We start from the raw sequence: 14,190 nt of genomic DNA, 5'->3' as shown, positions 1-14,190 counted from the left end.
GCATTTCACTGTGCTCTTAAAATCCTAGCTAAAATGTGGGACTCGGACATCGTTGGCTACAAGTTCACTATTCCAAATGAACTGAATAACAGCAGTACATTTTACAGATAACCTCATACAAATATTGTCATCCATCACTGATGTTGACAGTTACAGCAGGGTCTATTGCATTCTGTTAAGAATGTATAAACCTGATGAAAAAACAAAAAGCACGTTATTTCACGTTCATTATCACAGACATCAATAAACACATGATTCGTTTCCATAAATATCTATAAATATGATGTCAGTAAATCAGCCTAAGTAATTTCTCTCTTTTTCAGAGACCCGGAAACAACAAAGTCTATTTCAAGACTCAGTATTTTGGGTGTCTAATTTTCAGTATCTAAGATATGCTTTGATGGCCCAGTACCTCAGGTAATTTCACTCTGTGCACACACTCAGCTCATTCTTCTCCGTATTTATTCAGGAAGACACCAGTATACAATAAACTGGGAAAAAAGGAGAAGGCAGAAGGATAGTGATGGAGGAGATTTAGAAAGATGCAAGGAGCAACCAATCATTCAACAGCCCTTCAAGCTGAAACTCAAGGCCAAAATCTCAGTATTTAAAACACTAGACTACAGAATATATTTTTTTTTCTTTTTTTTGCTGGGGGAAGAGAAGGTGCAGAGGGATGTCACGTGTGGCCTTGCTGGGACCCTGTGCAGCACATCAGACCTGTAGCTCCTATTCGAAGTTGCTCCCAGGATCTCCTCCCTCACAACTCCCTGATGCACGAGTTGCAAGCTCATAAACTAATAGCAGAAGAAAAATAAAGAGGGAAGGAAAGTAGGAGAGCCCTGGAGCATTTTGAGAATAGTCTGTAGTCTTTTTTTTTTTTTGTGATGAGATTGAGATCCCTAAAGGCACCTCAAAACTTAAAATGTGACCTCAGCAGGCTGTTTCAGGGAGCCGAGTTAGATGCTGGGCTGTGTCTCTAGCTCACAGGGAGAGCTGGGTGCTCGTGAAACGGGAGCCACAAACTTGCACCCAGGGGGGCTGGGGGATGCCTGGATGGGGAGCCCGGGTTCTTCCCTCCAGAGTCTGCCGAATGCCTGGTCTCGTAGGCTGCTGTATGGGCTGGTGCCTGTGATGAAGGGCCCCCCAAGCTGGCCCCACACAGGGCCCCACACAGAGAAGGTGCAGAGAACCCCTAGGGCTGTGTGAGCAGCTGCCGGGTTCTCAGCCCACCGCAGCCCCCAGCTCCCACGAGCCCCGTGCTCAGCTTTTTAAATCCTAGACTAAGGACACCCTGGGGGCAGGATGCCACAACTGTGACCTTGCTGGGGCCCTGGGCAGCAAGGAAGGGAAGTTTAATGGATCACAAGGAGAAAAGATGAAAGAGAACCTGACTCTGTAGCCCAAAAGATCACTTTGTAAAAAGGAAAGAGACTTCTAGTTTTGATCTTCCTTATAGATATGGGTCCTTTTTTTCTTCTTCTTCCTCCTCTTAAAGCCAGTAACTGTGCAAGGTAAGATTGAAGCATAAACCCTTTTTTTAGTGTCCTGTCCAGCTGGCCAATTTGTATGGCGTATTGCTGAGATGAGAGCTTGCTTCTCTGCAGGTGAGGTGGCCATCAAGCCCCCACGCTCTCGTATCCCCAGGGGAGTCCTGCCTCGCTATGTTGTTATTCAGGAAGGCGGCTCTCTCCTTGGCACTGCGAATCAGAAGAGCTCGAGGCTTTTGTGCTGCATTGAGCCCTGCCCCTATGTACATATGGACGTTTTAGGCTCATATCTGGATCAGGCTGCTCTTATTTCTGGATCACAGAGTACTACTGACAGGAGCAAAAACCGGCTAGCTCAAGATGCAGATCTAGAAGCCTAAGGTTAATAGGTTAATTGTTTTTTTTGCAGTGCGGACTTTCTAACTAACCTTTTCTAACTCAGTTCCAACGGAGGCCTCACAATAACCTCTCTGGACGTTACCCCTAGCGAGCAGCCTTAAAGGTCCTGAGGTGCCCTGTGCTTTCAACTCTCAGTGACTTCAGGAAATGTAGGATAATGCAGTGGAAACTGAGGCAATTCAATAGCTCACAGAAATCCCAAGATCTTGAATTCTCCATCCCTAGCCTTAAAAAGAACAAGCTGCAGTGACATATAATACCTACAGACAGCACTGCTAATGACAATCTCCTTCCAGAGTTACAACGGGAGTCAAAGCTGAATCAGCTACGGGGAACAAGAGAGTCACTGCACACGGACAGACACGTCTTGAACACGGAGAGGGCATCGCTTAGCCCTGGAGTGTGAACCAGGGCTCTCGTGAGCCACTAGTCCTTTCAACAGGAGCCTGGTTCAGCCTCTGAGAGTAAAACTCAGACACTTTTTAAACAGCACATGATGCAAAGTGAACACACTTATGCAGCTGGCAGTGCACTAATGTCTGCTTAAGATGGTTAGCAACCACCTGCTTAGCGTTTGAATCTCTATAAGTAGTTCTCTACACCAGCTATAAGGCATTAGGCAGATGCTCACTGTGTGGACAACAGATGCAAGTTACAGTGATGCAAGTTACAGTGTTTCTGCTAGTAGTAATTTAATGTCTTTTCCGTAACTGCAGTGAAGAATTTAGAGATGAGAAATGTAAATGAAACATCTTAAACATAAAAGTGTTTACGCTTATTTAAAGGAGTGTTAAAGATTTCATTTCCCATTAGAAATCCAGTAGTTCAGCAGGGTGAGTCAAATTCTGTTCCTGCTGCTGTCAAAAGTCCTGCTGGCTTCAATGGGAGGAGAATAGGACATATAGGAGAGGAGCTGGTTGTTACAAAGTCAGCCTTGGGAGTGTAAAATGAATGCCAGAATGGAAAAGGCATAAAGTATGATTAAACCTGTAGGCTTTGAAAAAAAATAAGGACCTTGCCATTTTTTTTTCCTGAAAAGAGTGGGGCATTAGTAAACAATTTAATGCTGAAGAAGATGCAGACTTCCTATGGAAATCTCAGAGCACCTGCTTCTCCTCGCTCTCAAGTCCTCATCGCTTTGCATCAGGTCTGTTTCTGGGCAGTTTCAAAGTGAAAAGTCCCTGGGAAATGGTAGCTGGTGATGATCCTCCCTCTCCTGCTCCTCGCAGCCCTTCAGAAACACACACACACGAACACACGCCGCACACACACAGGTCTGTCCCCAAAGCCACCAAACAGCCAAGCCGTGTGGCTGGCACCTCCACCGTGATGTTTTTGGGAGAAGCACCATATTTACGAGGACCTACATTTACACATTGCTAATTTATGCTCCCCTGGTGCTTTTCATATTCATATCCAGAATGCTACACTTACTCCATGAGGCAAATGGGGTCCAAAACAGTAACAAAACAAACAAACAAGCAAACCAAATGCATACAATTTAAGAATAGAATTTTGGTTAAAAGGCAAGTGGAAGGATGTGAAGTGACAACATTTGGAACAGTTACTCCAGTTTGGATTGATAACGACAAATACTGCTTGCTCTAAAGGAGCAGAGTGTATGGTCTAAGGGCTAAGAATAATGGAACAATTCATGGGTGGAACAGGAAAAACAAATTTATGGTGAGTTCCTATGAGCAGCGCTCTCCATACAGTCTCACAGATGATTAACACAGACTTAACGCTGATCTGATAACTCAGTATCATGGGACAGAGTGATATGTCACTTGGAAAATGGGTCTGTTTTCTGCAAGAGAATACATCCAGAACATTATTTTCAGTACTGGCGAATCATTATTTGGATTTGATTTGAATAAACTCACAAAAGATGGACTAGATAACAGAAGGGATGGTGGCGATTTTGGTGTGTAGCAAACAGGGATGTCTCCGTTTCACACTGAGGTTAGCTCTTGCGGCCTTCAGTGCTGCCTCCTGATTGTACCCAGTCATAAATGACCAAAGGAATGCTCACTAGGGAAAACATTACCCCCAGTGCCAAGAAAAGAGAAGCCTGGAATGAAAAGGAAGGATAATTAATGGAAGAAAACGAAGGACAATTAATTGACATATGATATTTTTTTCTTCTTAAAGAGATTTACAAGATGAGGTATCAGAGTTACCAGTGAAAATGGAACAGCACTTTGATAAAGGTAAGACCCATAAATAATTGAGCATATCAGTATCATTAGTAATTACTTGCTTAACACCAAAACATTTTTTTCTACTTCCACAGACAATTGAGCATATTAGTATCATTACTTCCAATTCACTTCTTAAATCATTGTTAAAGAGGATTAAGCGAGTCCGGTTTTAAGACCTATCAGTCCTGCCCCTTCCAAAGCCACATAGAAGTGGCTTTTCCCATTGGGATTGCGTCTGTCAAAGTCCAGCCTTTTCATCCTGCAGCCTGTGGATGGAGCCCAAAGCAAAACACGGGCTCCCTGCCCTCTGTTCCGAGCACAAAGCAGGGACCGCAGAGTGCTCGTAGCGACCCAGCTGTCCCCCCAGAAGCTGTAGGGAATTTATGATAGATTGTCTCAAAATGGGAAATTGGCAAAAGCTCTCTCCCATGAGGACAGTATTTGCTGAATTTTAGAGTGGGAATATAGAAAACTGTTTTGTCCTTTCAGCTGAAACTTTTTCTTGGCCTCACAGAAAATCTTTTAAGGCTCTGTCCCACAGGCTTAACATGTGCACGGGCTGACGCCTCAGCTGCCTTCCTCTGATGGAAGCACCCAGCGCTTGACTCAGCCCCCATGAAACAGAGCAAGAAACTGCACACAGAGCGCTCTGTACGCTGAAACGGAGAGGGCCTGTCTGCCTGGAAGAGCTGCCAAACGGTGCTGGAAGAGCACCCGGCCTCCAGCTACTGCTGCTTGCAAAGTCTCTTAGCCGAGGACAGCCCAGGGAGCACCAGGGGCCCTGTGCAGCAGGGACCCAACACTGGGCGGCTCACAGGGTAGCTGAAGAAAGAGGGCGAGCGAGGAAGACAACTGGCTGAAGCAAGAAGGGAAAGCAGCAAACAGAAGCTCGCTAGTATGTTCAGATAACCAAATCCGAGCTGCTTTCAATGCTAGTACACCCTAAGGAATGACAAAATAAAAGCTGATTAGGAATAAACACCTACCCAAATCCTCTGAGTCAATTTTGCTCCATCCTGTTGTGTAATTTTTAAATATAGTGATGAAGGAAGAATGAAAATCAGCATATTGGCCGAAGTAACTCCTGCAAAATTGTAATAAATGAGTTTTGCTAGTTGCCAGTAACAGCTAATTTTTACGTTGCTAATTAGCAACATCTTTTTTAATTGTATAAAACCGAGATACCATACCTACAACTCCAAAAATATCTTTCATGGTTGGGATGAAAATGACTAACAGGTTGATGATAACCAAAAGAACAAAAGTAACCAAAACATGACGGCATAGGTCAAATTTTGTTTTTCTAGCCAGCTCAAATAGTGATGAACGCACCTGCAGGAAGAGAGAGAGTTCTGTGTCAGGAACAGTCTAAAAGCCAATTCAAAGTTTCTCAAGTCTTTTTCTTACTCATTCTTTATGTGATGAGCCCCCTCACAGGATTAGCAGAAATTCTGGGATCTTTTGTGTAAGGCCCCTTGAAATAATCCTTGCAATTAGTTTGATATTTTGAAACTGTATGTGCACATGGCTCTGAAGTAGAATATTTCTCTTTACCATGCCTTTTGTGGTTCTTCTGCACTTAAAAATGAACTTCATCTCTGAGCCTGCTCCTAGTAAAATCATGTGAAATAAGAGAGGTCCCCTGTGGACTAAATTTGAAACAGATTTAAGACCAAAAGTGATTGATTGATTTCCGGCAGAGAGAACTTTTCCAGAAGTTAGCAGGAGTGTGGTGTGAGAAAAGACTGATACAAGCTCTAATTCTTTCTGTAGTGGCAACATCACTGAGTCAGAAACTTCTGAACTGTGTTTTGAGAAAAATGCACCATGTACAGAGATTACCTATTTCCAAAGTGTGTAGAGAGTATTACTTACAGTGAAAAACAGCACTGGCACTGTGAGTATCACTGCAACAATGACAGCTAAACGCACTGTCAGGATAAGGATGTCATCTTTGCTCTGGTACTTGTGAAGCAGATCCGACTGCACATCGTCTGTGGGAAAGACAGGAAGGTAAGGAGGTAAGGGCTCTGGCAAACGGGCAATTAATGCACAGAAACCATTGCCTAACAATGGCCTTCTTGAACAACAAGTCATTTATCTGCAGGCAAAGAGTATGGAATGAAATATTCTAGAGTTTAAAGCAGCACTTTGAACCAAATCCTAATGATCCCATTATCCCAGCTTAATCCTCTGGAGGCCTGATTCAAGAAAGCATATGGCTAAGTTGAAAGTAATTTTCACTACACAAAAGACGACAGAGAGACAAACATCAATATTTGCTTACATACATAAAAAAATAAGTAAAACAAAAATAAGCTATTTCCAACTGGGGGATTTCTAATTGAGTTCTGAAGTGGGCTTTTTTAAAAATAAAGTTTCAAATGACTTAAAAATAACCACACGCACTGCTGCCATGTGGCTGAATTTCATACAAATGACAAGAAGGCTCAGCTAAGTTAAACAAGCTTCCAGGAAAAAGCAGTGCCTCTGCTCTTAAAAAAGAACAGAGTGTCTTCGGTCGGCTCCCAGCGGGACACGCTGACATTTGTGCTCAAGCCCTTCTGCAGCTCCCCGGGGGGCTGCCCTGCTGGGCGCTTCCCTGGGGCCGCCAGCCCTCCCTGGCAGCGCTCCCAGCTCGGCCCCTGCTGCCCCCCATGTCCCGGGCTGACAGCAGCCAGCACAGACCTCCGAGGGCGCCTGGTGAGGAGGCCACGGACACTTTTAACAGAATCTCCTCAAAACATGTGTCCTTTAAGCTGTGAGGAGTTGGTCCTTGTGCATGAACTGACAGGAACAAGCTCCTGTGACCCACGTCTTTGCTTCAAGCCTTGAAAAGGTGGAGTGATGCCAACCTGAGGCAGCTGCTGCGCAGCTCACCACAAAGGCGCGTTCGCTGCCGTTTGCTTTCGTCTGCTGATCTTAGAAAGCTGGCAGTAAAATGGAACAGCTCTGAAACTGAAGTCCTCAAAGGGAGCTCGGGGGACATATGCAATTTAAAATCCTGGACACATGGTAAAATCTTGTGTACTCCCGAGGAAAGAGATAAGCGCTCTGCAACACAACGCCTGCGCTCCCCACAGGAAATCCTCCCAGGGAGGGATCACGTGTGAGCAGCGCTCAGTTCCCAGCGGGAGAGGAAAGTGCCTTCCCACCTCGCTGCAGAGCCGGAGCGGGGTTTGCAAGCGGAGCACACGCACACGGCACGAGCTCGAGGGCTGCAGCCAGGTCGGAAGCGGAAGGCAGGGCTTCGGGCTGAGCTCTGCTTTGCTGTCAGCTAGACGAACCGCAGAGCCCGACCACAGTGACCTTTTAGGGAAAAAATAGCCCCTCTTTTCTGTAAATCTGAAATGTAAATATAGGTACAACTGCAACGCTTTTGAGAACATCGCAAGCAGACAGGCAGCATTGGTGCAAAAAAGGAATGGACAAAATAAAAATGCTGTTCTTCCCCAGGCAAGGGCAGAGGAGAGGGCTAGGAAAGTGCAAGTGCGCATATGAAAGGGAAGTTCTTGCCAGCCTCAAGGGTAAGAAAGATAAAAAGGGAGGAGTTTTATTTTATTTTATTTTATTTTCCGTGTCTCTCAGGGCCCTGATTGCGCAGCTGTGAGGGTTTGCCCAAGTCCAACGGAGCCAGGGAAAGGCGCCCAGCCTTGTCCATGCGCTCTCAGGAGCGCGAATGTCTGACTTGGGCAGAGGGGGCCAAGACCAGGCAGTGACTCCGCCGTCCCCTCTTGGCAGAGCCAGGAAGCGGCCGTCCCCACCTGCACGGGAGCTCCAGCCAGCTCCGCAGGGAGCTCTATGGATCCTCCTCCTCAAATCCCTGGGGCAGTCGCAGTAGGGTTCCCTCCCTACCCAAGGGAAGGGGCTCACACTGACTGACACCCACTCGCTTCCTGGGTCTGCTAATTGGACCTTTCATTTTCACCCATTTGATGAGTTTCTGTAAGGATGTAGGAAACAGCAGCAGCCCAGGTGCTGGATAAGAACAGCTGTTGCTGTTGTCACTTGCAGTTTACATAGTCTCACTTCCAGCAGTTTTATTGGGAAAATTCTAGCAGATGATATCAAATTATTTTAATGCATGTAGATGCAAGGCCTCATAATCAGAATGACATCTTGAGAAAACAAATTATGAGACAGGTACACCTTCAAAAATGCCAAATTTTGTAAGTGTTTATTTTCTCTTGAAACATGTGGCTGTCAATGAATGCTACAATGAATGTGCAGGCTGTAACTAAAGAACTACTTTGCATACCGAGAATAAGACTGAAGGCTTTTGGGTGACTCTGAGGTAAAAGACAAGGATCAGTTTTGTAATCTGCCTTCTACCTTGTATGCTATTAATGGTCTGCTATGAAAAACCATACTACATTTCAAGATTTCCACTATATTGGGGAATGGATGTAGCTGCCTGAGCAGAAGTTGCATTTTATCCCACTTCACTTGACAGAACTACAATATAATTTGTTTGCTTTTTTAAGTGAACTGATATTTATGAAAAGAGAAACGGTTTAAGGGTCAGGCACTGAAATAACCATCCTTTGGCTGTGAGCTGGGATGATGCTCCACGCTTCCCCAGCTGCCTTGCAGCAACTTACTGAACCAAGAGCTGCAGGCATCAGCTCTAGAAGCACATTTGGTCCTTTATCTCTATGATGGCAGTGTCAATAAGAAAACCAAAGAGCTCTGGTGGCTGATTTCATAGCCATTTCTGAGAACCTACTCTCAAATCAGTCTCATTTTATACTGATAAGCAGAAGCAGTTGCATATAAGTTATAACCAATGTGCAAAAAAATCAGGTAATGGCCCTGGAACAGAAAATTTACTAGGACCCAGCTAATCCCCAGTTCCTTTAGGCAAATCCCTTTCTCACATTTTGAACATGCTTTTTGTAAAAAAATAGTTTTATTTGCACTTTTCATCTGCAGAGGAAAGACAGAAAAGGATTTGTACCATCATTTGAAAATGTTAAGGAAAATTATTTGAAAAAGTATTTCAATATAAGTGAACATTTCACATATATTCCCTTTCTACTTTGATCAGCAAAGCTGTTTACTTACCATAGAAAGTCAAATAGCCGAATATGGCAGTCATAAAGTACATCACAAACATGGCAAAAAATGAGATATTTGAAACCAATTGCATTTTTTTCTGTGAACGGCTGGAGAAAGAAGGAAAAAAAAAACATTAAAATGGTTGGACTGTATTTAGCTAACTGTTTAAAAATGTATTAAGTCTTTGCAAAACCATATTGATTAACTCTGGAGAGACTCATGAATAGATTTTCATTTAAAACAAGAAGTTCTTTGACAGCTGCAAAAGGAAGAGGAGGGCTGGCAAAATGGACCTTGCTCAGGGCTTGAACACTGTGACCATCCTGTGGCTGCCTCCCCAGCCACAACCTTTTAAATTGAGTAAAGGGAGAAGCAGAGAGGACAGGGCAGCCTGTAAACACTTCAGTAATTAAATTAAAGGGCCAAAATAAAGGAAGAGTAAAAGTACACACAGGAAAAAAAATATTGTGAATGTTTGTAGAAAAACATTTGTATTCCCGTGAGTAGAAAATAAAATGGGTCAAGTATGAACACTTCATTTTTAGATTTTTTTTTTCTGAAATATTCATATTATCATACTTAAGTTAGCCTTTTAAATGCACACAGCAGTGTCCTCGTTAGGCTCCGGAGAGGCCGCTGGAGGCACCTGAACCGCAGCCTCCTGCGCGCCGGGGCGGCCCTGCTCCTGCCTGGCCCGACGCGGGGACGGCACCGCAGGGCGGCTGCGCAGCTGCGACAGGCACCTCCCGCGCGGCCCTCTCCTCCTGCAGCCCATCCCTAACAGCTCTGAAAACTCCCTCTTTACAGACACAGAACTGGTCAGACTTTTTTTTTTTTTTTTTTCCTACCAAAGCTGTTTTTATTGGAAGCCTGAAAATGTCACAGCGCCGATCAGCCTGGCCAAAGGCCCGGCACAGATACAGCTAGGCCGACTGAAGAGGCCCTTTGCTGGTATGAACCATGTCATGTCTCCTGTAGGCTTCACACGCACAGCTGTACTGGTAAAGATGTTTTAGTACAGGCAAGCCTGGGAATAATTCTTCTAGTACTGCAACAGATTTTTAGTTACACTGGAACAGATGCCAGTAGCTGAAATCTGCGCCTCTCCTATACAAAATAATGATCTGAACCACTTGGCTCTCCCAAACTGCTGTGTACTTCCAGAGAAAATTCCCCAAATGTTGCATTATTCTCAACTACCCCAGCAGCACATCTGGGAATACAGATTTCCTAGCTGACAGCCATGCTCCTTGGCTTGTCTGTTCTTAGGAAAGCACATCTCCTCTGAATGGCAGGAATGACTCAGAGCACCTCGGCACTAAATTTTTCCATACAAACCAGTTCAAAACAATTAACTGAAAAAAAAAGAAAAAGGCTTACTCTTTCAGTTCGCTGTAGATTGGAAGGACAGATGGGTGGCACACGAATGCAAAAGCAATGGTGGGCAAAGCATACACGGTCTGTTCAAAGAAAGCATCGGGGTAAAAGTTAAGAAGATGACCTATTTCCCCCAGTGGCATAAAGAAATGATCAGTGTTTTTCAACTACCTCAGCTCCCAACTTTCTGGACTCTTCAACTGAACATTAAGAGCCCTGTTCAGGGAAAGCAGCAGACCTGTCAGTTAGCAGGTATTTAACACAGCATGGGGAACAGTGCTCTGTTAAGGGGAAGACAAAATCTTGACCCTGGTCGTGCAAAAAAATCCTTTCTGACTTTGTCCTCCAAGCACAGGATGCCACGTGGCTACTGGCTCTGTTGCCTGCAATGGGTTTCCCTGCCCAGTTAGTGCCTTGGCTGCTACTGCAGGGTCACTTGCAAAAGGGGTCACCACTACACTACTCTGCTTGGCACGGAGCAGGGTTTGCACAGCAGGGCCAGTGCTGAAGTCCTGAAGGCGAAGCCCATATCCAGACTGTAAGGAAAGAGAAGAGGAACGCACAACTTACAAATAACTGGGTAATTCAAGGTACCACACTCAGCCCCATCACTTCCCAGGCCAACAAAAGGGCTAGGAGGACTGTGGAGGGAGCGTGCTCAGCCCTTGGGGAAAGAGAGAGACCGTTACGTCACTGCTCAGCGCAGAAGGCCTCTGAGGGAACCTCACCCACTTCTCAACCAAAAATCCATCGGGTTTCAGCTGTGAGCATGCAGCCAAGTGACCTCAGTGCTCAAACACTTCCATTCTTCCCAAGAAACTGGTAGGAGCTGAGATCACATGGACAACGGGCCCTTTTGTGGGGATAAAATGAGTCAATCCCTGCATGCGGCTTTCCCCAACACCCTGAGATCTCCTTGCCTTGCTCACAGGAATCCCACTTCTGCAGCAGCTGTTCTGGGATTGCCTTACAGGGTGTACACCCGCGTCCTGAAAACTCGGAAAACAGACTGGTGCCGTGGCCCTCCCTCACCCAACCCTGTGCTGCCTTTTCTCCTTCACCAGGGGCACTGGCAACACCAAAGCTGCTACAGCGCTGTGCAAGCAGTGGGGCCCGAGGGGCGAGCTCTAGAGTTCAGGTCCCGTGTGCCTGATTTGGGTGGGCTGAGCCTGCTGCAGGGAATCTATTGACTCTGAGGTAAACACTAGTATTTACTTCAGGAGAACAAGACTGCCCTTCAGGGCTGACTATCTAAAACATAGCTGCACCTAAGCTAGTATTTTGCACACACACCAACTTGGCTAATTCTCAGTCTCTGAACTGGCAGCTCCCCTCAACTTAAAAAAAAAAAAAAGGTGTGCTCAGAGTATTTTCAGCTTCTTGAACTGAATGTAGGTACAAAAATATGATTTCTGCACACACATACTATTCCTGTGCATTCTCCAAGAATGAAAGCCCCAGTATCCTGAGGACTAGATAAGGACACAGCTTAATGAACGCTTCAAAGCAGCATGGCCACAAGTTGCAATCCCACTGCTTCCACACCTACAGCTGCCTGCTCTCCCGTGGCTTTTCCCCTGTGATGGCACCACCTTTTCTGTAGCTGTGCAGTGAGTGAGGAAAGCATCCAGAAGAAAAGCAACCGCATTTTTGCTGGATTAGCTTGCAACTGCATCTTTTTCCTGATCCAGCTCCCCACACAGCTACAGAAACACACTCTGTGTCAAAAAGAAGGGCTTTGTGTGCAGAAGGATAGAGGGATTCCTTCTGGGCTTCAGATGCAAAAAAAAAAAAAAAAAAAAAAGGCTTACAATTTCTGCTCAACTACAGTCTAAAGGTTCAGTTGTAGCATATATAGTTAGAAGAAGCAGAAAGGAAACTCTCCCAAAGAAAGCGTTTGTTGTCCGGTGGCTGCTCAGGCTCGCAACCTTAGCACATCTACCACCAAGGCAGCTCACTTTATCACAGCTTCCTGGGGAACAGAGAGGCAGAGTAAGGCTGCAAGGAATTAAATTCAGCATGGCATTTTGCATAAAAATGGGGAAAGGGACTTTTTGTGCATTCGCTTTCAAAGCATGTGTGCAAGGAAGACAGAATCAGGCCCTACGTGGTAATTTTGAATGACCAAAAGACATGGAGTGTGAGTGCATATATTATATGTATTAAAAATAAATATCATAAAAGGAAACATACCTTGGAATTAAAGATAACATACTTTGGCTTACACATATGCGCATGTTCTGAGCTATTTGATAGGGTAGGAGATGTTGCATTTAATACCAAATCATAACAGGAAATTTGAAACTTCTTGTATATAACCTAGAAGAAGAGCAGAAAACATCTAATTGCAATAAGTAATAACAGAACAATAAATTCAAATACCTGAGAAACTTTGACTATTCTATGAAGCAACTCTAATCCAGCCAACAGAGCAAGCTGAACTTACCACTATGAGGAAAAATACCATGCAGCTTAATGAAAATCCGCTGGTATAGCCAAGATACCCTGAAAGAAATTCAAAAGAAGCCTAATTCGTAACCGTTTTACTATGCATATCTGGTTTTCCTTCTTCTCTTTATTACTTCATGAAGAGTTTAAACTTATTTAACATGTATCATAAGTGCCTGGGTAGCACAAAAGCTGCTCTCTCTTCACTTCATAAGACTCCTGGCTTTCAAACACATCAGAGCTTTGTTCTGATCAGTTTGACTTATGTATTATTTTCTAATCTGTCTAAGGGTCATCTTTAGGCAGCTGCACTAACTTTACTTTTGAAAGAAGCTGTGATCATTGAAACAAACTAGAAAATGGGAAACTGCCACTGGAATGTGAACTGGATTCCCTGACATGCAGAAAATCACTACGGGTTAGCTTTGCAAATGAAAGCTTGCAATGCGAGTTCACTGCCAAAACATGTTATATGATTTCAAAAACACACTGTGTACTTATCAGCATCTCTGTGGACTCAAAATGGGATCCTCTATACACATGTAACTACACAAGTCTAATATCTCCAATCAACCTGACCACCGAAAATTTTTATTTTCAATTATAAAAAAATAAATAGTTTTTGCATTCCCATCGTATTTAAACATATTCTTACAGTTTCCATACAGTTAATTACAGCTAATATGAAATAACAACCCTTTTAAGTACAAATTCTGCAATCAATTTCCGCAATCATATAGATGAAGCTTGTTTATACGGAATTCATCCACTGTGACAATTTAGGCCTACTTCTTCCAAGATGCCCAAAATGCATCTATTTCCTAGGCCAGGCAGCTGCTTAGGCTGCAAGGATAGCACAAACTTTTAAATTACATTTGAGCTGTTAGTACACCTGCCAGCGTCCCGACATCCCACGCGCTTACCTTAGTTCCATAATGACCTTAGCATCTTACCTAAGTTCTTAAGGAGACATAAAGGGAGGATTATCCCAAATGTCACAGTGACAACAAGAAATCGCCCATCCACGTACCATGCCCTGGATAAAACATAAAAGCAAAAAACCGTATGAATACACCTTAAACACTCCTGGTATCCCTTACGCTGAACCAACCTCTCTTTAATTACTACAGTAAGAGAATAATCTTCAGTCTTCTTGTGCTAGCAGCTCCTACAGAAGGAAACACTGGGGCCATGTCTGATCTTAGCGAAGAACTGGA

The 14,190-nt window shown here is 44.3% G+C and overlaps 1 protein-coding gene across 1 annotated transcript in view; it reads right to left on the bottom strand.

The window, feature by feature from the left end:
• Window positions 1-84: 84 nt before the first annotated feature.
• Window positions 85-14,190, bottom strand: part of SLC38A1 (solute carrier family 38 member 1) — a 37,789-nt gene continuing 23,683 nt past the window's right edge. The window contains exons 8-17 of the mRNA XM_088530367.1: window positions 13,927-14,009; window positions 12,972-13,030; window positions 12,719-12,844; window positions 10,529-10,608; window positions 9,155-9,255; window positions 5,966-6,084; window positions 5,281-5,422; window positions 5,077-5,174; window positions 3,773-3,960; window positions 85-191 (exon numbers count right to left, since the gene is read on the bottom strand). Of these exons, the coding sequence (XP_088386493.1) occupies window positions 3,853-3,960; window positions 5,077-5,174; window positions 5,281-5,422; window positions 5,966-6,084; window positions 9,155-9,255; window positions 10,529-10,608; window positions 12,719-12,844; window positions 12,972-13,030; window positions 13,927-14,009 (916 nt within the window). The 3' untranslated portion in view covers window positions 85-191; window positions 3,773-3,852. The remainder of the gene's footprint in view (window positions 192-3,772; window positions 3,961-5,076; window positions 5,175-5,280; window positions 5,423-5,965; window positions 6,085-9,154; window positions 9,256-10,528; window positions 10,609-12,718; window positions 12,845-12,971; window positions 13,031-13,926; window positions 14,010-14,190) is intronic.

The sequence above is a fragment of the Tinamus guttatus genome, unplaced genomic scaffold, assembly GCF_059628265.1.
Source record: "Tinamus guttatus ecotype Peru unplaced genomic scaffold, ASM5962826v1 Tinamus_guttatus_pri_ptg000368l, whole genome shotgun sequence".
NCBI lineage: Eukaryota > Metazoa > Chordata > Aves > Tinamiformes > Tinamidae > Tinamus > Tinamus guttatus.
Note: the sequence above shows the minus strand (reverse complement) of the source record. Positions and strands in the feature narration are given on the sequence as shown.